Consider the following 25,112-nt stretch of genomic DNA (forward strand, 5'->3'; position numbering starts at 1 on the left):
GGAGCCTGGTGGGCTATAGGCCACGGGGTTGTAAAGGGTCGGACATGACTTAGCGACTGAACAACAAGAAAAAGGTATCTACCTAAGCTTATGATAAGTAAAGGGGATTTCTGGTACAGAAGATTTCCTAGAGACTTAAAAATTAATTACTCTTATATTATGAATCTTTACCAATGAGTTACATTCTCACAAGATACATAAAGGTAAAAACTTTAATAATAATAGCAATAATATTATAAAGATAATATACCTGTAAAAGAGCATTTGAATCAATATTTTTAGGTAAATGACTCAAAAACACCATTTCATTAAATCATCCAAAGATTTAACCTGGCTTGATTTCTAAGTTAAGTGAATCAATCAATGCATATATTTATATCTCTATATTTAACAGAGGAACAGTCATCTGAATTTCTGATTTCTCATTTATGCATGTTAACAAGCTATTTGAAGAAATAAAACTACTGAAAGACAAAAGAAATAATCAAAAATCTAGCTCTGTCACAGAGCTAGTGTCACAGGCATTATTCTTATAAGTTAAATAGCTCTAGTAACTGGTATCAATTAAAAATAATAATCAATAGGTCTTTAAAAGTCCCATTATTTAAAGTGATATTTTGAATAAGATCTTCCTTGAGTGCATGCGTGCCAAGTCACTTCAGTGACATCTGACTCTTAGCAACCTTATGGACTGCAGACCACCAGGCTCCTCTGTCCATGGGATTCTCCAGGCAAGAATACTGGAGTGGATTGCTTTGCCTTCCTCCAGGGCATCTTCCTAACCCAGGGATCGAACCCTGGGTTATGTCTCCTATGACTCCTGCACTGGCAGGTGGGTTCTTTACCACTAGCGCCACCTGGAAAGCCCCTTCCCTATTACAGTGCATATCTAAAATCATTTACAGTTATAACACTGGAAAAATATATATGTCCAAGTTACCTGAATACTAGACTATAAGCTTGAGTATAAGTTTATGAAAAAGGAGATCTGTATTTCTCAAAGCATCTAGATTTCAGTGCTCTCTTACACAGAGGAAGCACTTGAATACCGCCTGAATGAATAAATACAGGAATGAATAGAGTTATACTAAATAACCTAGATTAACTCAATTGCTACTCAAGTAGTCTGCTCTTTTCAATCATTTACCTATCCAATTAAGTTATAAATTTTAATTAGCTTGTGCTTTAAATGAAATCTTTAAGATCAACTGAAATTTTTTTTTTTTTACTTTAAATACCTTGTGTGGAATATTTGGAGGGTGGGGATGAGGTCTGTGTCGGGTTTTGGTTGCACCATGCAGGCTCTAGCTCCCTAACCAGGGATAAAACCTAGCCCCCTGCATTGGGAGTATGGAGTCTTAACCACTGGACCACCAGGGAAGTCCCAGAATACTTTTTAAATGGATACATGAAATAATAAAAAGGAAAGCCCGCCTACTGACTTTTCCCTTCTAAGTGTCTTCAGGTAAAACCCAAAAGTATGATATGCTCACTCTTACTTTCACAGCTATGCTTTGTATAAAATTCATTTCTCCAATTATGTGCAGAGAGACGGACAAAATAACCACAGACAGGTCAACTGCAAATTAAGTCTAAAAATTCACAAAAGGAAGAATCACATTTTACACATAACTTAATAAAAGTGGAAATAAAGTTTATCATAGAGGAGACACTAGTCATATAGGTAAAGGAAGGAAAGCTTCTAGCAATATGAATTAAAATATGAATTTACTGAAACTACATGCATAGCTTTAAACACAAGGGAATCTTACCTCACCATGATAAATCAAAATCTGGAAAAATGTGTCCATGAGGAGAATACGATCTGCAAGAATGCTGCTGCTATCAAGAAGAACCGGCTGATGTGAGGATAATAATGAAAGAGGAAGAAGGAAAAATTAATTGCTTAAAAATACAAAATTGATCTTTTTAGAATCTTTTAAATTTTTTAAATGTATTATCTTACTACTTAAAACCTCTTGCTATTATGAATTCTTAAAAGATGTTAGAAATTTAATTTTCTGAGGAATCGCTAAACTGAAGTAACAGTTGAAAACAGAGTCTCAGTTCAGTTCAGTTCAGTCGCTCAGTCGAGTCCGACTCTTTGTGACCCCATGAATTGCAGCACACCAGGCCTCCCTGACAATCACCATCTCCCGGAGTTCACTCAGACTCACGTCCATCGAGTCCGTGATGCCATCCAGCCATCTCATCCTCGGTCGTCCCCTTCTCCTCCTGCCCCCAATCCCTCCCAGCATCAGAGTCTTTTCCAATGAGTCAACTCTTCTCATGAGGTGGCCAAAGTACTGGAGTTTCAGCTTTAGCATCAGTCCTTCCAAAGAAATCCCAAGGTTGATCTCCTTCAGAATGGTCTGGTTGGATCTCCTTGCAGTCCAAGGGACTCTCAAGAGTCTTCTCCAACACCACAGTTCAAAAGTATCAATTCTTTGGCGCTCAGCCTTCTTCACAGTCCAACTCTCACATCCATACATGACTACAGGAAAAACCATAGCCTTGACTAGATGGACCTTAGCCAAGTAATGTCTCTGCTTTTGAATATACTATCTAGGTTGGTCATAACTTTTCTTCCAAGGAGTAAGTATCTTTTAATTTCATGGCTACAGTCACCATCTGCAGTGATTTTGGAGCCCCAAAAAATAAAGTCTCACACTGTTTCCACTGTTTCCCCATCTATTTCCCATGAAGTGATGGGACCAGATGCCATAATCTTAGTTTTCTGAATGTTGAGCTTTAAGCCAACTTTTTCACTCTCCTCTTTCACATTCATCAAGAGGCTTTTTAGTTCCTCTTCACTTTCTGCCATAAGGGTGGTGTCATCTGCATATCTGAGGTTATTGATATTTCTCCCGGCAATCTTGATTCCAGCTTGTCTTTCTTCCAGTCCAGCGTTTCTCACGATGTACTCTGCATGTAAGTTAAATACGCAGGGTGACAATATACAGCCTTGACGTACTCCTTTTCCTATTTGGAACCAGTCTGTTGTTCCATGTCCAGTTCTAACTGTTGCTTCCTGACCTGCATACAGATTTCTGAAGAGGCAGGTCAGGTGGTCTGGCATTCCCATCTCTTTCAGAATTTTCCACACTTTATTGTGATCCACACAGTCAAAGGCTTTGGCATAGTCAATAAAGCAGAAATAGATGTTTTTCTGGAACTCTCTTGCTTTTTCCATGATCCAGCAGATGTTGGCAATTTGATCTCTGGTTCCTCTGCCTTTTCTAAAACCAGCTTGAACATCAGGAAGTTCACGGTTCACATATTGCTGAAGCCTGGCTTGGAGAATTTTGAGCATTACTTTACTAGCATGTGAGTCTAGTCAAGAGGAAATCAGAGATGACTCCTAAGTCTGATGGTGTGCAGCACCACTGAGAGGGGAAAGGCTTTGGACAGAGAAAATTTGGAGATGGAAATATAGTTCTGAATATGAAATAGAAGGAAGTGGCCTGAACTGACACAAATTTGGGTATGAAGATGGCAATTAGAGCTATGTAATTAGACTGCACCACTTCAAGGGAATCTAGAGAAGCCAGAGGTTGAGCCTGGAGCACACCAACATTTAGAGTTCAGAAAGGGAGAAGCCAGCAGGGGGAGTCTGAGAAGGAACAGGCAGTGAGGAAGAGGAAAACCAGTAGGTGCTGTAGGCATTGGAGAAAGTGAAAGGTGAAAGTGAAAGTGAAGTCACTCAGTCGTGTCCGACCCTTTGTGATACCGTGAACCGTAGCCCACCAGGCTCCTCCATCCATGGGACTCTCCAGGCAAGAGTACTGGAATGGGTTGCCATTTCCTTCTCCAGGGGATCTTCCCGACCCAGGGATCGAACCCAGGTCTCCTGCACTGCAGGCAGACGCTTTAACCTCTGAGCCACCAGGGAAGCCCTTGGAGAAGCCTAGAGCAGAAGGTTTTCAAGGAGAGTCCTCACTGTGTAAATGCTGTGTGAGTTCCAACAAGACGAGGGCTTGGTGGCCTTGATAAGAGTTGTTTCAGAATAATCTCAGGGACAAGAGTCTGACTAATATAGGTTGAGAAGAGAATGTAACGTGGGAACATATAAACAACCGGAACTCTCTGCATTTAGCTGTGACTGGGACCAGAGCAATGAGGCGGCAATTAGAGACAATGTGAAGTCCAGGGGCTTTTAACAGGAGTGACACTAAGGTTTCTATGTTAATGAGAATGATCATGAGGAGAGACGTGACAATGCAGAAGAGAAAGAGGATAACTTCAAATGCAAAGCCTTAAGAAATGAAAGGGATTCATGGATTAAATGGAGAGTTTGAAATCTGACAGGAGCAGGCAGTGGGATTCCATTTTTCTTCTAAACAGTTTTTGACATTTTCCAGACGTTTACAACTTACATATATTACTATGAAATTTAAAAAAAAAAAGTATTTCTAAAACTTACTTTCCTCATTCAAACAACTATGAGACCAAATGTATAGCTAGACCAATTAAAAATGCATTTTCTAGAAAAGTAAAAACTATGACAAATTACTTTAAAAAATAGCAACAAAATATAACTTTTTACCCACTATTTTTTTACAAAAGTGAATAAAGGCAGCATTAGAGATCATTAACCAATAGATATTATATTCTCTTTATACTGACCCTTCCTAAAGTTATTATTTTCAAATACAGTCATTACATACTTTTAAGTAAACAAATTGCTTCAATCATGAAACAGAAAAACTATCTATTTGAAAATAGGTTAAAATAATTGGGACAGTTTGCTAAGAAGGCAAAATGGATAGCTTTATCATTTTTCTGAGTATATATCTTTACAATCAACTATATCTTATGTTCCAAAAGACTATAGGAGAATGGGACTGTATTAAAACAAGAGGTTTTGTTTATACAGAATGCCCTAATTGTCAGACACTAAACTCTGGAATACAGTTTCTAGAATCATCATCACCTGTAGACATTGGTAAAGACATAAGACTAGTCATGAGCCCTATAGGATTTTTATCAACCCAATGACTAGACAAAATGATCTTTAAAAAGTCTGTTAAAAACTTTTTTTAATAAGTACAAAGTCTCTTATAGCTGTTTATTTTTTAAAATAATTTCCTAATATAGCCTAGCATTTTATCTAGCATATAGTAAGCACTCATAAATATTAACAGTATATATGAATAACAAGATATTCATGTTTGCATTAAATTCTCATATTTAATAAATATATTTCAAGAAAAACCTAGTTGTTTTAATAGCACACAGCACAGTAACAAAACCAATTTCTTTTTCTACCCCTCTTACCTCTGGTGGTCCACTAAAAGAATAAGCATACAGAATAGGCTGAATCATGATGAGAGACTGGGTCAAGTCTTGACGCATAAAGTGGTGACGATAATATGAACTCTCATCAGGACTATTGTTGAAAACTTGCAAGAAAGGAGATCTTCTTAAATGAAACATAAACTACAAGATAAAACATGCAAGATAGCTTTTACTGATTTTAATATGGCAACAGAAGTTTACTACTATGAACACATTTTATTACAACTATGAACACAAAAAAACAACTTACAATAAGAACATTCTAAATTATATTTCTCAGAATCTTACCCATGATATTTATCAGTTACTTAAAAATGCAACTCAACAACAACTAAAAAGTAAAAGAGATGACTCAAAAGAAAAACAAGACTAGGGACAAAAACCCCTTGTTTGGATCTAAGTCAAGTATTTAGACTAAGGGCTTCCCTGGTGCCTCAGTGGTAAAGAATCCGCCTGCCAATGCAGGAGACACAGTTTCAATCCCTGGGATGGAAGATCCCCTGGAGAAGCAAATGGCAACCCACTCCAGTATTCTTGCCTGGAGAATTCCAAGGACAGAGGAGTCTGGCAGGCTACAATCCACAGGGTCACAAAGGAATTGCACATGACTTAGTGACTAAACAACAATAACTTAGACGAATGCCCTCAATTCCCTCACTATTTCCTGATACGAAGTGAGGTCCAAGAATTCTCAAAACACAAAGGGTTGCCTCCCTTAAGACAAGTGAGTGAGTGACAGTCACTTAGTTGTGCCTGAATCTTTTCAACCCCATGGACTATATATAGCCTGCCAGGCTCCTCTGTCCATGGAATTCTCCAGGCAAGAATACTGGAGTGGGTAGCCATTCCCTTCTCCATTAAGACAAGTAGACTCTGCCTTATTCTAATTCTCCAAAATCTCAACCAGAGACTTGGGGAAGTCTCCCCCTAGAAACATGGAGTTTCTAGGTTACAGATCAATAAAATATTTTCAAAAAATAAGAGTATCTCTGAAAAGAAGGTCGAAGCTTTAAACAAAGTTTTTGTGAGGAGCAAAAATTTGAATTTCCGTATCTCAATATTAATCATCTCTCCAGGTTAAGGTAAAATAAAATACCACTTGTTCCATAAAGATATACCAAATAATCCATTTGGAAGGATTCTTTAAAGTTTCCTTTAAATATTGTGTCTCTCTTGTAGTGTTGAATCTCACTTTCTTTTCTGCATTGTTTACATATATTACAGATCTCACCCTTCAAAATGAAAGCTCCTTGAAAACAGAATCCACGTCAACCATCTTTATTCTCCTAAATTACTTGCACTTCGTATATACTCAGTTGAATAAATATTATCTCTATTACTCATCATATAAACCTATACTTTAAAGAATATCTACCAAAATAACAGACAGATAGACTCCACTATCCAAGTAGAAAGGTTCTGTAAGATAAAGGTTCTTTTCTGTTTATCTGGGATGTCTCCATAAAGCTGTCCTCAGGCAACGATACCATAAGACTAGCAGACTGTTAAAATTACTTCCTTCTGGCAGTACTGCAATTAGTTAGATCCCTTTTATCAGATGGAAAGCTAATCTGCTTCATACCAAATTGTGCTCCCTAATAAGGTTCTGGTGTAAATTTCTACTCACCACAAATATATGCTATATTCAAGGTTATCATGAAAATACTACTTACTTTTCACTAACTATTCAATCATAATACTATTTTCTTAGCTATCTCAAAACTTTAAACCTAACCAAAAGAATAATCCTGTAAGATGAGTAATAAAAGAAAACAGGAAAAGTGAGACCCAACACTACTGTCAACACTAAGAACACAGATCTTTTGTCTACTCACCTGTGGATAAAGGGAGAAAGTTTCTGAAAATCTGAAGGAACTTGGATCATCTTTGTGATACTCGCCAAACTTCTGACACTAAATAAAATAAAACTTGTTAGTAATACATTCTCTGGCACAGAGCTAAAACTTCTGCCTATGTGTTTTCTATTTTTAAAAAGTTATTCTCTTTAGGAGGCAGATACTTGATGCAGGATAAAACCGGGATATTATTTATAGACTTACCAAGAGAATGATTACCAAAAAAGACAGAAATTTTAATTTTGGAAGCAAACAATACATTTGCTTCAGTGCAGAACAACTCATCTTAAAAGTGTTTGAATTTTTTTAAACTAAGTGTCTCTGATAGCAAATGAAGAGCCGTGGGTGATGGCCCAAAAAGCTCAATATGTGCCCCCTAAGACCCTACCTAAAAAAGACAACAGTCTACAGACAGAAAGATGTACTGTCAAGATACCATAGTGGTTCTAAAAGCAAAATGATGGTATAAAATTGGGTACACTTGAAAAAATGCCAAAAAGAAAGAGCTACTGAGGAAAAGAAAATCAAGATCAACAGGTAAACCAGTAAAGAAAGAACACAAAGGCAGAAACTAAAAGGCAATAAAGGAGACACATACTCTAGCAACAGGGAAGTAAACCCTCCATGATAATATAACAAAAGGCATCAAAATAACTGAGATAATCCACAGGAGAAAGTGCGCAGCACAATGCCTGACACTAAGCACTCAGTAAATGGGCGCTTCCTCTTTGTTCTTCAGCAAAGTCTCTGACCTGAAAAGTTTCTATAGTACTTATGTAACTGGTCTGCTTCCTGGCAACATCTATCAGTACTTGCATATGATCGAGAGCAAAAATAACAAGCAGAAAGTAACAAAAGGTTCACTGCTGAAAGTAGTACAGAGCTTTCGTAGCCTAAAATGTTCAACTAAATCATTTACATAGCTATCTGTGCCATAAGGAACACATAAAAGGCATAATTGGTTTGATCACATTTTTGGCTTTCAGGAAAAATCATTTCAGAAAAACAGCTATCCAAAGGATAAAAAAGCTGCAGTCGCAGCACTAATCCTCAGAAAATAGATCTTGGTATCTGGGAATAATAGTATTTCTGACACAATGCGCCCTAACAACATTTCACTGATAAAACTTATAGATTAGGATAATAATTTTCACTGTCCAATACGAAAGCCACTAGCTATGATAAATTTAAATTAATTAAAATTAAATTAAAATCCAGCTTCTCAGTTGCACTAGCCATATCTCAAGTACTCAAGAGCCACATGTCGGCAGTAGTTCCATAATGGACAGTGCCGATGACAGAACATTTCTGCCATTGTAAAAGTTCTCCTGAAAGCACTGGTCAAAAATATAAAATATACTTGAGATCTAGAACATGAAACACATTGAAAAGATTCTTCAGAAAAGCCATGTCACACATCGTTTGATTTTATTAAGAGATCAGCAACTTTTTCATGTTTTTCGTTTTCATTTTTATTGGTCACTGCATTCCTTCTTTTGCTAATTCCTTGTCCATGATCTTTGCTTATCTTTTACCCAAATACTACTGATTTGCAATAGCTCTTATAGATGAAAATTTTCACATTTTGCCATACATGTAATAAAGTTGGTAATAAATTGTGCTAATGGTATTTTTAACCACACAGACTTTTGTTTCATTTGAATGTAATAAATCTTTTAATATTTTTATTTATGGCTCCTGATTATGTTTAAAGTCCTTTTTTATTTAAAGTCCTTTTTCATCCAGAGGTTAAATACATATTAACTTATTTTTATAAATATTGCCTATGCCACAGATAACAATATAAATTTTGTGTAATATACACATACATAAATTTCTAATCTTTGGGTTACTTTTTAAAATTTTATTGAACACTCAAATGCCCTAGCATTAATTACTGGAATTGTGAGGAGTTCTTATTTACAACCCAACCAGAACACTACCACAAATGAGAAAAAAAAAAAAACTGAAGCAAAAAGGAGGTATATCAAAGATCCACTGTTTCAGTTATTTAGTAGTAGTAAGATTGGGCAAACAAAGCGACAGTAACACAATTTTCTCGGAGAAAATAACAACACTTGTAAGAACTTTAGTCTTTAATTCAGCTATTAGTTATGCACAAAGCCAGCCACATAAATGGGCCCAAAGGGTCAAAGCCTAGCCTCTATAAGAAAATGGTAATGATGGAAGCAGTCCTTAAAAACAGCACAACTAAAGTGCCTGGTCCTACCAGTATACCAGAAAAAGTCCAGCTTCACACTTGAAAGCTACTTATCAGTGGGTTTTACACAAGTTGATAACCCAAGTTGTACTATCCAATTTTGTGTCATACGTCATAACCTACAAAAGCAGTGACAGCTCCAGCAAAACGGAAAAAAGTACTTCACTACAAATCATAACCATATGACAAATGTGCTGATTACTTCAAACAGCTTTTAGATTCTCAAAGCAGTAAAGTATTTGTTAAAATTACATAGTCACAATTAGTGAACAAGCTCAGGAAACAAGATATTTCAGAGAAAAATTTATTATCTAGAAAAGAAAAAGTCACACAGTGGATAAGAACCTAATAATGACCACATGTAAAATTAGAGTAAGTAAAATGCTAGGATAAGATGAAGTCTGAGAAATTAGAAAGGTTCCATTGTAAAACAATACAAAAAATGAATGCATTCATGACATGTTACATGATGTTGAAGAGGTTTGTATAATTGGCTTAAAAATAACAGCTTCCCTAATCAAGCAAACAAGTCAGTAGATTTCACCAATGTCATGCCAAGTTGCTAAATAACAGTGAAATCGCAGAGGACTTTTCTGCTGCCCTAAACAAGCAAAGGGCAAAACATATTTAATGCTTTGACCTTCTTATATGGAAACCGAAGTCTACCTTGGAGAAAATATGCTGGCATTTGTACTGATGGTGTCCAATTAACGGTTGGCTCCAAGAGAGGTTTTATGACTCTTGTTAAAAAAAGACAGGCTGATGTTGTCATAACACTGCTTTCTTCACAAAGAGGTACCAGCATAAAAACGCCCTCAAAAGCGAAAGAGTGAAAGCACTGGAAGATGCTACAAAAATGGTTAACTTTATTAAACAAAGACTGGTTCCCTCAATAATGTTTTAAATGTACATGAAAATTTAGACAACACAAAAACTTCCTGCTAAAAAAAGAAATTTGATAGCCTAGCAAAGAGAGTTCTCAATAGAGTTTCCAGACTCAAGGAAGAACTGAAGAAGTACTTTCAAGGAAATTATAGGCCAGAATTTGCTGAGTAAATAGGAAGCATTAACTAAGAACTTAACCAAGCATTCTAGGTCATAACACAAGTAATGGGTTCCTGACATGTTAAAGCCCAAGTATAATTATCATTCTTAACAACTTTACTAACATATACTTTGGTAGCCTAGATACAGATAATGAAGACTTGTCTATGTTTTGTATGTTAATGTGTATAAATTTTATATCCTAATTAATTTCTCTTCAAACTTCCACTAAAATAAAAATAGAAAATTAAAACCACAGCAGTGGAGGAAACTATGTAAAAATACAGTAAAAACAAATACAGCAATTAAACTGGGAATTAATTTGGTATCAGTCCCCCCAAATAATAATAGGTTACATCATTGTGACTCCTTCATTTTAAGGAAGAAAGGCATTTTCATTTACTGGAAGAGATCAATGAACTCTACTATTCATTACTATGCCTTTCTCAGCAACTTGATCAGTAGTCCCTCACACAGTCCTTCAGTTACACTGTCAAGTACCTTTGAAAGAGATTATCAGAAAACACTGACCATAAATAAATGCATACCGATTTAGAACAGTATGTTTACTTCTTACCAGTCTAATGAGCTGTCTGTCTAGCCATCTAAGCACATCTGGACCTTCTTCAGTTTCAGCTCTATAAATCGCCAGCCGAGCCATAAGAATGGCAGCTGCCTCCTGGTCAAAAGATGCAGCAATGTTTTGGATCTGAGTTTGAGCATCTGCCCAGCTAAAAACAAGAAGAAAACACAGAATTGCTGCTAAATTATTATGTTCATGATACCTTAGTTGGCTACTACACAGATTTAAATTTAAAAGATACAGAAAATTACTTCAATATTTCAAAATTCCAATATTACCTAGAAAAATTAGGTTTAAAAAAATCACTAATAGTAGTTTCAGTATAGTACTCACTGTTTTTCAGAAAAAAACATCCAAACCTAATAAAATCCTCTAAAATAACTGCATGTGCCTAGGTGCTTCAGTCCTGTCCAACTCTTTGCGACCCCATGGACAGCAGCCCGCCAGGCTTCTCTGTCCATGGGATTCTCCAGGAAAGAATACTCGAGTGAGTTGCAATGCCCTCCTCCTGGAGATGTTCCTGACCCATGGATGAAACTTGTGTCCCTTACTGCTCCTACACTGGCAGGGAAGTTCTTGACCACTAGTGTCCGCAGAAGCAGTACATTTCCAAACACATTCCTTAAAACATTAAGATCATTACACATAAAAATAACAGCACAGGTATGTGTGTACGTATGCACACAGATACACGGGTTGGTATCACAACAAACTATGGAAAATTCAACAGTTAGAACTGGACATGGAACAACAGATTGGTTCCAAGTCAGGAAAGGAGTACATCAAGGCTTTATATTGGCACCATGCTTATTTAACTTACATGCAGAATACATCATGAGAAACGCTGGACTGGAAGAAACACAAGCTGGAATCAAGATTGCCGGGAGAAATATCAATAACCTCAGATATGCAGATGACATCACCTTTATGGCAGAAAGTGAAGAGGAACTGAAGAGCTTCTTGATAAAAGTGAAAGAGGAGAGTGAAAAAGTAGGCTTAGAACTCAATATTCAGAAAACTAAGATATGGCATCTAGTCCCATCACTTCATGGCAAATAGATGGGGAAACAATGGAAACAGGCTTTATTTTGGGGGGCTCCAAAATCACTGCAGATGGTGACTGCAGCCATGAAATTAAAAGATGCTTGCTCCTTGGAAGAAAAGTTATGACCAACCTAGACAGCATATCAAAAAGCAGAGACATTACTTTGCCAACAAAGGTCCGTCTAGTCAAGGCTATGGTTTTTCCAGTGGTCATGTATGGATGTGAGAGTTGGACTATAAAGAACACTGAGCGCCAATGAATTGATGCTTTTGAACTGTGGTGTTGGAAAAGACTCTTGAGAGTCCTTTGGACTTCAAGGAGATCCAACCAGTCCATCCTAAAGGAAATCAGTCCTGAATATTCATTGGAAGGACTGATGTTGAAGCTGAAACTCCAATACTTTGGCCACCTGATGCAAAGAAGTGACTCATTTGAAAAGACCCTGATGCTGGGAAAGATTAAAAGCAAGAGGAAAAGGGAACGACAGAGGATGCGATGGTTGGATGGCATCACCAACTGAATGGGCATGAATCTGAGTAAACTCCAGGGGTTGGTGATGGACAGGGAGGCCTGGCGTGCTGCAGTCCATGGGGTTGCAAAGAGTTGGAAGTCCATGGGGTCGCAAAGAGTCAGACATGACTGAGCAACTGAACTGAACTGAACTGACATGGGTTGGTATATCTGACTTTAAAAATTTATTTCTTCAATCTTATAAAATCTTCAATCTTATAAAAACAGAAAAATGGAAACACAAAAAATAAAATTTTCTCCCAGACTAAATAATTATCATTTCCTAAACTGGAAAATGAATAAAGTATCAGAATTTTTTCTCATTGGTCTTTAATTCAATTATTAGTAATAAAAATTACCTAATTAAAATTATTATGTATTCTTTTCTCTCCATATGACACAATAAAACCAATCAAAAATAAGTAAAATTTTAGTCTAAGTGATTCATTTGCTATTATATATAAAATAGCACAATTTATTAAACTCACCTGTTCTATAAATTTAATCCAGTCAAGCTGATAACAAGGAGACCCAGCAATAGCTTTTGTTTGTTTGTCTAACATTTCACAGGCAGAGTTTTTTAATACTTCAGCTGATCCTGTTCCTAAAGTACCTCACTTAAAGAAATTCTGGCAATACTTATAGCTTCATGAAAAGCTGAACCACTTTTACGTGACTCAGAGCTCTAAGAAGGGATCCCAAGAAAACTCAGGCAGCAGCACTCAAATTCTTCTCCTTTTTCCCTCTGCTTTTAATTTTTTTTCAAGTAGACAAATAATTGTTTAATATTTTCCAGGTGACTTATAGCCATAGATTATCTCAGTGTAACGAAATACCGAGAAGCAGAAAACAATGAGAATGAATAAAGGAATAAGAACTGATAATTTTAAAGGTTATTTTTAGTGCAATTTAAACACTTAGTGATTATACTAATAGTTTAATTACTTTTTAACTAAAAAAATATCATAGAACTAAAAACAAAGCTGTTGCTTGTTTGGCCACGCAGCAGGGCTTGCAGAATCTTAGTTCCACAACCAGGGAGTGAACCAGGGCCCACAGCAGCTGAAGTACCAATGGTTAGAACCACTAGAACACCACGGAATTCTCAAAAGCAAAGTTGTCTTAAACGGGAATTTCCCCAACTTGTACGACCACGATATTCACTTGCTGAAACATTTTTCTCCTGAAAACAAAATGGCTCAGCAGTGAAAAATATATTAGCAAGCAAACACATACAAATTTACTACTTAAAAGTTATTTAGCCATAAATTTAAAATTTTATTCCTAAAGTTTAAAGGGTTTGTTCACATGGCAAAATGTGTCTTCTGTATTTTCAATACTCTTTCACTATGATTCTTACCAGTAGTTTCAAACCAAACTTTCCAGATCAAAGTTATTTTCTCTATACAACACAGGATAACTTGACTGTATCTCAGGAACTTAAGTCCTTTACTTTCATATGGTTTATTCACTTAACAAATGCACTTGCCTCAGCCCCTAAAGTCATATTTCTAATAAAAGGGAGAAAAATAAGACTCGATTATTGAAAATGGCCAGGATAAGTTAATTTGAAGAAGCAGATGCTTTGGTGAGACACAATGATATAAATGGCATCAAAACACATATGGTATCTCTCTACAAATAGCCTCAAAAATTCGAAGCAAAAAAAATTTGAAGATCTATAAATCCATGAAAAATTTCTTACAACAAAAGTTCCCCTTCTCTTGAAAGATTAACCTCTTTTTAAAACTTTTCATTTTAAGAGTATTTCAAACATAAAAGCAATGAGTAGAATGATCTATATATTCATCACCTAGATTAAACAACTGGCAGCACTGTAACATTCTGTTTTGCCATTCTCTCTTCCTTTGTACACACACACTTTTTCTTTTGCCAAACTTTGTGAGAGTAAATTAAAGATAGATATATCACCTTCTCCTTAAATACCTCAGTGTGTCTCTCCTAAGAATAAAAAAGTTCCCTTATACAGCTCCAGTTACAAAATTAATGAAATTAAACACTGATATAACTCCAGTATTCTTGTCTGGGAAATCTCATGGACAGAAGAACCAGGCAGGCTATAGTCTGTGGCATCACAAAGAGTCGGACACAACTTAGCAAATGAACACCACCACCACCACACAATCTGGAGACTAGGATTCGGGGAAATAGTTCTTGATGGAAATTTGGCATAAAATGGAAACTGAAGTGACCTAGCAATATGGAATATAGACTTTTGTAAGAAATTAAAATTTGAGTATAGAATAATAGTTGCAAATATTCAAACAATAAAGTCCTTGGTTAAAGGGAAAAAAAAGATAAAATATTGTTATCCGATATGTAGATCATATTCAAATTGCCCCAATTGTCTCTACAATGTCCCTATAGCAAAAATTTTCCGGACAGGATTTTATCCAGGATTGCATACTGGCTTTAGTTGTAACGTCTCTTTCGTCTCCTTTAATTTGGACAAGTTACTAACAGTTTCTTTGCCTTCTAAGACATTTTTGTTGTATCTAAGCCAATGGCTTTGTAAAGTATCCCTCAATTTGACATGCTCAGTTGTTTCCTTAAGCAAATATTTTGAATTCCAAATTAAGTTATACATGCATGTGGGGGTGGGATGTGTACATGTTGCTAAGTCACTTCAGTCGTGTCCAACTCTGTGCAACCCCATAGACAGCAGCCCACCAGGCTCCTCTGTCCCTGGGATTCTCCAGGCAAGAACACTGGTGTGGGTTGCCATTTCCTTCTCCAGTGTATATGTTGAGGGGGCATAAATAAATTGACCTATTTGCCAAGAATCAATACTTCAAAATTTGTAGTATGAAGTCTGAACAAACATAAAGGAAAGCTCAATTGGCACATTTTCTTCAAAAGAATAATATATTCCCTTAACATTCATTCAAGGATTTTAAGTCAGAGCCAAGTTACAGCAGGACAATATATCTCATCTCTCTACATACTGCCCTCTACTATTTAACAGGTCATCTAACACAACACCCTGTTGAAACATTAGGCTGTGTCCATCACTCACCAAAATAGTCTCATGGTTTTCAGAAATGAAGCTGGAATTTAAATACATTTCAATACAAGGAGAGCTATTTCCTTCAGTGTGCATTTTCTAAACCATACCTAGATCAGGTTAAGTTTATACTGACCAACACTTCCTACCCAGACAATCAAGTCCAAGACAAACAAAAATAGACCAAAAGCCTGTTCACATCTAGACTCACCTCATCTAAGAATTCTTTCCAGACTAACTTCATTCCAAAATGTCATTCAAAATAGGAAGCCAGTTTTGGGAGCATGACACATAAATTAAATCTCTAACAAATACAACTTACTTCCTAGCAATGGTGGTCACTCGTATACGTCTCTGCCCACTTGAATGCTGATACTGAGTCACAAACTGGATTGCACCACGCCCTCCTTGAGGAATTGGAGCATTATGCTGCATAAAAATAAAAGAGCAGAATCTAAGCACAGTCTATTACAGTGTTGTCATATACTCATGGATTGCACATCCTAGCACTAACAATTCATTCTAAAATCTATCAGGAGGATGCTTATTTCAAGGGCATACAGAACAATGGTGATTCGCCACATGAAAGAGAAATATATTGGGGAGAGGAGAAAAATTATGAAGGATAAGAGGGGATTGAGTCAAGCTAGTAAACCAATTTCAAGTAATATATAATTCAGAGAAACATGAAAAAGCAAAATGAAGGGAGAAGCATAAAGAAATTAAAAGATTAAAAAAAAAAGCATATGTGAGGCAATTCTGCCTAACAGTAACTGGATAAAAAGAAATGGAACTAACATAAAAAAGAATGAAATAATGCCTTTTACAGCAATATGGATGGACTGAGATATAATCATACTAAGTAAGAGAGACAGAGAAACATGTATATCATATGATATAATTTATATGTAGAATCTTAAAAAAAGATACAAATGAACTTATTTATAAAACAGAAATAAATTCACAGACATAGAAAACAAATTTATGGTTACCAAAGGGGAAGGTTGGGGTGGGGGATTAGGGTTTGGGGATTAACATAGACACACTACTATATATAAAACAGATAACCAACAAGGACCTACTGTATAGCACAGGGAACTATACTCAATATTTTGAAATAACCTATAAGGGAAAAGAATCTGAAAAAGAATAGAAAAATATATATGTATAACTTTGCTGTACACCTGAAACTAACACAACATTTTAAATTGACTACAATTCAATAAAAGAAAGAGAACTTGAGCTAAGTTCTCCTCCCCTAGGTACATAAGATGAAAACAGAGATTTTAGGAAGATAATCACATGATGAACAGATGACCAACAGAAAACCATTAATGAGAAGAGAGCAACAGTAATACATGATAATAATCCTCAGAAAGAAACAAGACGGTCAAAAGGGAAACTTTCTTCATGCCCTTTGACAACAGACATTCTTGCTTTGTGGTTGTTGTTACTGTCTGTCAATAAGAGCCACTATCTTTTTCACAAATTTTAACAGTTAAAAAAAAATTACTGCATCTATTTTAGGCAGGCTCACTACTAATACTTTATAGTTCATTTTATGCCCCATAACTACTGGTATATCAATATTTATACATTATATCATTCTTTAATATGATAATGTTCTCCTGCAGCAGAACAAAATATCTTTCCAAATATTGACATCTTTTACCTTCCAATCTTTTTCTATAAATTTTGATATCTTAAACTTTCTTTCAAAAGGACTCATATATCAATATATACCTTGTGACACCTAGCAGGAACTAGATACCTACCTACAAAAACGCATAACTAGAACAGAATTTAAGATTTTATTTATGCTACAGTTTTAAAACAAAAGACTAAAAGCTGGGTTCCCCAAAAAGGTTGGGTATTTTCAGCTCTCCCTGATGTCTCTAATTATATAGGAGTGTAGCCAAGAGTGTAGCCTTGAGAAATAGAAAATGACAAAAGAAAAATTTCAAAACAGAATAATCTTTTGGTCATAGCTCTGGAAATACTCATGGCCTAAATTATGTTTTCAAGTATACATTTCAATATTCAAATATAAAAGTCATACCTGATTGACAACTTCAAAATATATGGCTAAGGTTGTAGTGGGACTGAGTCCACATATCTTCCACTGACAAGTGCCACCTGTTCCTATCTCCTGTAAAAATAAAACAGCATATTTGAAAGCTAGAGAATACAATTTATCTCTGGTGGTGGTGGTGGTGGTGGTTTAGTCAATAAGTTGTGTCCGACTCTTGCGACCCCATGGACTATAGCCTGCCAGACTCCTCTGTCCATGGGATTCTCCAGGCAAGAGTACTGGGGTGGGAATTTACCACTGCTGCTGCTGCTGCTGCTAAGTCGCTTCAGTCGTGTCCGACTCTGTGTGACCCCATAGATGGCAGCCCACCAGGCTCCCCCGTCCCTGGGATTCTCCAGGCAAGAACACTGGAGTGGGTTGCCATTTCCTTCTCCAATGCCGGAAAGTGAAAAGTGAAAGGGAAGTCGCTCAGTCATGTCCGACTCTTAGCGACCCCATGGACTGCAGCCTACCAGGCTCCTCCACCCATGGGATTTTCCAGGCAACAGTACTGGAGTGGATTGCCATTGCCTTCTCCAATCACCACTATATATATATATGTACGGGCTTCCTTCGTAGCTCAGTTGGTAAAGAATCTGCCTGCAGTGCAGGAGACCTGGGTTCGATCACTGGGTTGGGAAGATCCCCTGGAGAAGGAAATGGCAACGCACTCCAGTATCCTTGCCTGGAAAATCTCATGGACACAGAAGCCTGGTGTGCTGCAGTCCATGGGGTCGCAAAGAGTCGGGCATGACTGAGCGACTAACACTTACCTATTTATACACACACACACACACACACACACACACACACACATGCATATATATATAAAGGTGGAAACGTAGAAAAAAATACCAGTGGAAAAAATTTACTTCAGGTTTCTAAATAATTCAATAAATGTCAAATGTATGATTTTTTAAGATCATATAAACATGCCATGAAATAAAATTAAGCAGTTTTCACACAAATAAAATTAATTCAAATCTTTGCTAAGTAAATTATAAAAGTATTAGCATAAGTTCCTCATATTGTAGACATTAAAAGTATACTCAATTTAATGAAGTAATTACAGCTAACATTATCCTTCTATCCAATGATTTAATCCACTTAAAGAGATAGTGATTTAACATACGCATATATGAATACAGGTTCTTTGGATCAGAACTGTGTAATTTAAGCAGTCTAATTTCCAAGAAAACATCTTAGATATAAATTTTTTATATACTTAATTAATTTTTAAAGTGTCATTTCAAAGATGATTGCACACTTTATATTTTATCGCATCATTTTCTTCACAGCTATATGATTCTACCATTTCAAAGCACGTTATACATCTCCTAGATAGAATAATAGTAAAGAAAGGAATTAATTCAGCTTGTGGCTTAGCTGGTAAAGAATTTGCCTGCAATGTGGGAGGATCTGAGTTAGAACCCTGGGTTGGGAAGATCCCTTGGAGAAGGGAAAGGCTACCCACTCCAGTATTCTGGCCTGGAGAATTCCATGGACTGTATAGTCCATGGGGTCGCAAAGAGTCAGACACAACTGAGTGACTTTCACTTTCAAAATCTTGAATTTAATTACTCCAATGGAATCTCTAATGAAAAAAAATGGGAGGATTAATTTTGACTTTCAGAAATCTCCAACTTTCCAAATCATAATATTTGCTTTTCTCCCCCCAGGCACAATGGGCAAGGAATAACTTAGGCATGAAAAATAGAAGACTAGTGACAGTGCAAAAGTTCTAATTTAGGGACGGATGGGAAAAGTAGTACGTGGAAAGAACCACCACAAACAGAGGTATACCAATGGAAGCTGAAGCACGTTCTACTGAAAAGCACCCACACAGTCATTTTGAAAGGAATGCTACATACTGCCACCCCAGGTCTCTATTGGATCTGCCCTGAGAATTAATGATTTTCTTTTTAGAAAAAAAGGTCGTGACTTACATTTTCAGACACACAGGGTCCTTTAGAATTGAGAGACACACAGGGTCCAATAGCTCCTGAAATCTTTATTTCCCTTGAGGTCTGCAAAATAAGAATATACAGTCAGCCCTCCATGTTGGTGGGCTCCACATCAGCATCTGTTTGAATGAGAGCTTTCTGGATACATGTGGCAATTTCTTAAAATAAGACAACAATGAAGTTTGCTGCATCAAATGACTCTTCTTTTCACAAGCAATTTCTCTGTAGAATGCAACACTGTTGGACAGCATTTTACCCATTAATTGAACCGCTTTCAAAATTGGAGTGAGTCCTCTCAAACTCTGTCACTGCTTCATCAACTAAGTTTATATAATACTTTAAATCCTTTGTGGTCATTTCAACAGTCTATACAGTATTTTCACCAGTAGATTCTATTTCAAGAAACCCCACTTTCTTTGCTCATTCTGAAGAAGAAACTCCTCTCCATTCAAGTTTCATCATGAGACTGTGGCAATTCAGTCACATCTTCAGGCTTCATTTAAGTATTTATTTATTTCGCTGCACCAGGTCCTAGTTGCAGCATACAGGATCTTTGATCTTTACTGCAGCATGCAGGATCTTTTAGTTGTGGCACGTGGCTTATTTCAGTTTCAACATACGAACTCCTATTTGCGGCATGTGGGATCTAGTTCCCTGACCAGGGATAGAACCTAGGCCCCCTGCATTGGGAGCACAGTCTCAGCCACTGGACCACCAGAGAAGTCCCCAGGCTCTAATTCTAGTTAGCTCTAATTCCCCACTTCTAATTCTAGTTCCCTAGTTGCTTCCACTATATCTATAATTACTTCCTCCACTGAAGTCTTGAACCCCTCAGAGACCCATGAGGCTTGAAACTTCTTTCACATGCCTGTTAAGGCTGATATTTTTTACCTCTTTCCACAAATCACATATGTTCTTAATGGCATCTAGAATGGTGAATTCTCTGCCAAGATTCATCAAATGAATGGCAGCCATGACCTTATGAAACATATTTCTTAAAAAATAGGACTTGAAAGTTGAAATTACTCCTTGATCCATGGGCTGCATAACGGATACTGGGTTAGCAGGCATGAAAACAACATGAATCTCATTGTCCATCTGTATCAGAGCTCTTGGAGTACCAGGTGCATTTTCAGTGAGCAGTAGTATTTAAAAGAGAACCTTTTTTTTTGAGCAGCAGGTCTCAACAGTGGGTTCAAAATATTCAGTAAACATGCGGTAAACAGTTATGCTGTCATCCAGACTATGCTGTTCCACTTAAAGAGCATGGAGAGAAGATTCTTAAGGGTCCAGGGATTTTCAGAAATGGTAAATGAGCCTTAATTCAACTTACAGTCACCAACTGCATTAGCCCCTAACAAGAGTCAAGACTGTCCTTTGAAGCCAGACACTGACTTCTCTCTAGCTATGAAAGTTCTCAATGGCATTTTCTTCCAGCAGAATACCATTTCACCTACACTGAAAACTTGTTTTAATTAGCTACCTTCATCAACTATCTTAGCTAGATCTTCTGGATAATTTTCCTGCAGCTTCTACATCACCACTTGCTGCTTCCCTTGCACTTTCATACTTTCCTTAAACCTTATGAACCAACTCTGTGCTAGCTTCCGATTTTTCCTCTGCAGCTTCCTCACCTCTCTCAGCCTTCCAAGAACTGAAGACAGTTAGGGCCTGCTCGAGGTTAGGATTTGGCCTAAAGGAATGTTATAGCAGGTTTTATCCTCTACCCAGGACACTAAAAATATCCACAATCAGGCTATTTCACTTTCTTTTTGCTATCATTCATGTACTTTTAATTTCCTTCAAGAATTTTTCCTTTGCCTTCATAACTTGGCTAAATGTTTGGTGCCAAGAAGCCTAGCTTTTGGCCTGTCTTGGCTTTTGACATGCCTTCCTCAGTAAGCTTTTGATTTAAAGTGAGAGATATGGGACTCTTTCACTTAAACGCTTTAGAGGCCATTGTATGGTTATTAATTGACCTAATTTAAAATATTATTGTGTCTCAGGGAATAGGAAGGCCTGAGAAGAGGGACAGAGACAGATGGAGTGATCAGAACATATACATTTGCTGATTAAGTTCACTCTCTTAAATAGGCATGGTTCATGGTGCCCCAAAACAATATGGTATTAATGGTAACATTAAAAATCATGGATGACAAATGCAATAATAATGAAAAGGTTTCAAATATTGTGAGAATAACCAAAATGTGACAGAGACATAAAATAAGCAAATGCTGGTGGAAAAATGGTGCTAACAGACTTGCTCCACACAGGGTTGCCACAAATCCTCAACTTGTAAAAAACGTAGTACCTGCAAAGCACAATAAAACGAGGTATATCTAGCCTTAAAAAGTTAAACCCTATATAAACAAAAAATAGAGTCAAAGGAAATTTTACTTACATGATTTTTTCTTGTTTTAACAATTATCTATGGATGCTCAAGTAAAATTTCATTATATGTTTAATAATGAACAGTATTATGGTGAATAAAATCTCTAACTCCAGATTTCAATATAAAATAACCACTATTTTTTAAGTATATATGGAATTTGACTGATGGGATTTTAAAATTATGATCAAGCCTACAAATTTCTCTCTTGGTAACATACCACACATGTCAAGTTCTAGCTCTTACCTTTATTTCTAATGTACCACCAAAGCCCATCTTAAACTGCCCATGCATATCTTTGGTAAAGACTCTTTGAAAGGTCTGCTTGAATAAAGAAGTGTTGAAAGAGTCGCCCATTACCATGTATCCTCTGCATGAAAAGAACAAGAAACAATGTGATGCCAGTACTTGGGTCCATGTGGTAAAACCAGAAAAGCAAATTATTTCTCAATACTACTAACAACATTTTAAAGATATTTCCTAAAATGTGTTTATTAACATTAATTTTAAAAACTCAATTATATGAAAATATTCCTACCCCACAAATAATCTCAATTCTGAGGGTACCTGAGTGCCCCTAACACTTGTATTTGTCCTCAATAATTTTTTAAAAATCTTTTTAAAATAGGTTATACATCATACATTACAAAATTCAGAAAGCACAAATAGGTACACAGTAACATGTGTTGGATGTGAGAGCTGGACTATAAAGAAAGCTGAGCACTGAAGAATTGATGCTTTTGAACTGTGGTGTTGGAGAAGACTCTTGAGAGTCCCGTGGACTGCAAGGAGATCCAACCAGTCATCCTAAAGGAGATCAGTCCTGGGTGTTCATTGGAAGGACTGATGTTGAAGCTGAAACTCCAATCCTTTGGCCACCTGATGTGGAGAGCTGGCACATTTGAAAAGACCCTGATGCTGGGAAAGATTGAGGGCAGGAGGAGAAGGGGATGACAGGATGAGATGCTTGGATGGCATCACCGACTTGATGGACATGAGTTTGGATGGACTCCAGGAGTTGGTGATGGACAGGGAGGGCTGGCATGCTCTGGTTCATGGGGTCGCAAAGAGTCAGACACGACTGTGCGACTGAACTGAACTGAACATATGTGTCTCTCCTACCCCAGTTACCCAGTTCTCCCTGCTAGTGAAGACAGCTCAGTTAATGGCAGGCATTCTCATTTTTAAAAACAAACGTCTACCTGTGTATGTTTATACGCATGTATTTGTCTCTGTGTGTCACAGTAAACTTAACGGTATTATACACAGTAATGAGAACACAGGGATACTTTGGGAGCATTTTCACTTTATGCACTTAAATACTGTTAATTTTTTTTCCATAACCATGTACTTCTGTAAATTTAAGTTTTAAAAAAACATTAATTGTCAAATAGAAACTATCTGAGATACCATTTCTACCCTAATAAATCAGCAAAGCAGTCTGACAATGTATTCTGTTGAGGAGATTGTGGGAAAAGTAGGCACTTTCATAATTGCTGATGGGAATGGAAAGTGATGTAACCCCAACGCAAGGGAATGTGACAATATATAACAAAATTAAATATGTATGTTCTCTTTAATCCAGCAAACACACTATTAGGAATCCATCCCAAAGATCACTGGGCAAACAAAACCAAAAAGCAAAATATAGGCACAAGTCTATTCACTTAAGTATTTTTACAGTAATAAAAGATTAGAAATAATCCAGATGATCATCTGTTGAACTAGCCAAATAAAATACAGTATATCCACACAGTGGAGTAATATACAATTGATCCTTAAACAACACAGGTTTTGAACTACATGCGTTCACTTACATGTATGTTGTTTGTTTGTTTGTTTGTTTTTCAGTAGTAAATACACAGAACCATACTATCCACTGAGGGTTGAATCTGAGAATGTAGAACTGCAAATATGGAAGAACCACAGATAACGAAGGGCCAGCTATAAATTATATTCAGACTTTCCACTATGCAAAGGGTCAGTTCCTCTAATCCTCAAATTGTTCAAGAGTCAACTGTATAAATCTATTTCCAGGATGTGAGTAAAAAATGCAAAGTAGGAAAAAATGCAAATTAAGGGAAAGTGAAGTCGCTCAGTCGTGTCCAACTCTTTGTGATCCCTGGACTGTAGCCCACCAGGCTCCTCTGTCTGTGGGATTCTCCAGGCAAGAATACTGGAGTGGGTTGCCATTTCCTTCTCCAGGGGATCCTCCCAACCCAGGGATCAAACCCCGGTCTCCTGCATTGCAGGCAGATGCTTAACCCTCTGAGCCACTAGGGAAGCCCAAAGTAGGGGAAGGCATGTAAAATTTCTGTTTACATTACATGGGGGATTAAAAAAACAATTTTAATAAAAAATTAAAAGAGGACACATATACTCATAAACAACATGAGTACAAACATTTATAAACATTTTATACAGTTTTTAAATAATAAAAACATTTTGAGCAGTTTTAAATAATAAAAACAATCAAAAATAAAATTAGGCAAAAGAATAAAACTGATGTTGTATAATTAATCAATGGAAATTTTTTTAATGAGATTGTATTTATTTATTTATTTGGCTGTGCCAGGTCTTCACTGAGGCACGCAGGATCTGGTTCCAGGACCAAGGATTGAAATCAGACCCCTTACATTGGAAGTATGGAGTCTTAGCTACTGAACTACCAAAGAAGTACTCAACAGTAATTTTATTTTTAATATTGCTGAAGTCCTAATTTATATCATCTCTGATGCTATCATAGATTATATGTTGTTAAATTTTGTTCGCTCTTTATTGTTGACTCTTGAACAACCCAGAGTTGGGACACAGACCCTTATGCTCTAGTCAAAAATCTATGTAAAACTTTTTAGTTACCCCTTTGTATCCAGGTTCCACATCCCCAAATTCAACCAACTAAGGATGGTGTAGTAATTCAGTGTCTATTCACTGAAAAAATATCCACATATAAGTGGACCTGTGCAGTTCAAATTCATGGTGTTCAAGGGTCTACTGTATTTATTTGTTACTGGTATACAAAAATATAATTGAAGCTTGTACACTGACCCTGATTTTGAAGTCTTGACAACCTAACATACTGATTTTACAGTCGGCATGTACATTT

At 36.6% G+C, this 25,112-nt stretch overlaps 1 protein-coding gene across 3 annotated transcripts in view; it reads right to left on the reverse strand.

Annotated features, from left to right (window-relative positions):
- Window positions 1-25,112, reverse strand: part of SEC23A (SEC23 homolog A, COPII coat complex component) — a 56,574-nt gene that overhangs the window by 12,941 nt on the left and 18,521 nt on the right. For 2 of the 3 annotated variants that reach the window (XM_052659432.1, XM_052659430.1), the window contains 9 exons: window positions 22,253-22,376; window positions 19,600-19,680; window positions 17,642-17,731; window positions 15,905-16,011; window positions 11,823-11,867; window positions 10,997-11,150; window positions 7,134-7,211; window positions 5,278-5,439; window positions 1,773-1,859 (listed from right to left, as the gene is read on the reverse strand). In XM_052659432.1, coding sequence (XP_052515392.1) covers window positions 1,773-1,859; window positions 5,278-5,439; window positions 7,134-7,211; window positions 10,997-11,150; window positions 11,823-11,867; window positions 15,905-16,011; window positions 17,642-17,731; window positions 19,600-19,680; window positions 22,253-22,376 — 928 coding nt within the window. The remainder of the gene's footprint in view (window positions 1-1,772; window positions 1,860-5,277; window positions 5,440-7,133; window positions 7,212-10,996; window positions 11,151-11,822; window positions 11,868-15,904; window positions 16,012-17,641; window positions 17,732-19,599; window positions 19,681-22,252; window positions 22,377-25,112) is intronic. The other variant, XM_052659431.1, reaches the window with a different exon arrangement.

The sequence above is a fragment of the Budorcas taxicolor genome, chromosome 21 (genome assembly GCF_023091745.1).
Source record: "Budorcas taxicolor isolate Tak-1 chromosome 21, Takin1.1, whole genome shotgun sequence".
Lineage (NCBI taxonomy): Eukaryota > Metazoa > Chordata > Mammalia > Artiodactyla > Bovidae > Budorcas > Budorcas taxicolor.